The sequence below is a fragment of the Eimeria mitis genome, genomic scaffold (genome assembly GCF_000499745.2).
Source record: "Eimeria mitis Houghton genomic scaffold, Emh_scaff1197, whole genome shotgun sequence".
Lineage (NCBI taxonomy): Eukaryota > Apicomplexa > Conoidasida > Eucoccidiorida > Eimeriidae > Eimeria > Eimeria mitis.
The window spans coordinates 9,740-10,379 of NW_013568151.1; the positions used below are offsets into that span (position 1 = coordinate 9,740).

Here is a 640-nt window from a genome sequence, read left to right on the forward strand (position 1 = left end):
AGCAGCAGCAGCAACAGCAAGAGATTGAAATATTAATGTATTATGATGAATAACAAAATAAAAAGGTTGTTGCAGTTTCTCAAGGGTTTAGGGTTTAGGGTTTAGGGCTTAGGGTTTAGGGTTTAGGGTTTAAGGGTTGCGTCGTTCCTCTTGACTGCATATACTACGGTGGATGGCTGGGGGGAGAAATCTAGGGTTTAGGGTTTAGGGTTTAGGGTTTAGGGTTTAGAGATGGTGCTGCGCCCCCTCCGCGGTCTGTTGCCGCAGCGGCGGGGGCCTCCACTCATCTGCTGCCATGGCCCCTCAAATATGCTGCTGCAGCAGCAGCAGCAGCAGCAGCAGCAGCAGCAGCAGCAGCAGCAGCAGCAGCAGGTGCAGCAGATGCAGCAGCAGCAGCTGCCGCAGCAGCAGCAGCACCTCTATGCAGCAGCTGCTGCCTACAGTACTTCGGCTCCAACTGCAGCTGCAGCAGCAGCAGCAGCAGCAGCACGAGCAACTGCAGCAGCAGCAGCACCAGCAGCAGCAGCAGCAGCAGCAGCAGCAAGAGGTGTTCAGGGCTCCTTGTGGGGGTTTATAAAGAGAGAAGAACCGCAGCAGGCGGTGGAAGGGTTTTTGAGGGGAGACAGAGGCGACACACGTA

General features: G+C 55.2%; 1 protein-coding gene across 1 annotated transcript in view; it reads left to right on the forward strand.

Annotated features, from left to right (window-relative positions):
• Positions 1–309: 309 nt before the first annotated feature.
• EMH_0031670 (uncharacterized protein) overlaps positions 310–640 on the forward strand; it is a gene marked incomplete at both ends in the record, with an annotated part of 852 nt that continues 521 nt past the window's right edge. The window contains one exon of the mRNA XM_013494541.1: positions 310–638. Within this exon, the coding sequence (XP_013349995.1) occupies positions 310–638 (329 nt within the window). The remainder of the gene's footprint in view (positions 639–640) is intronic.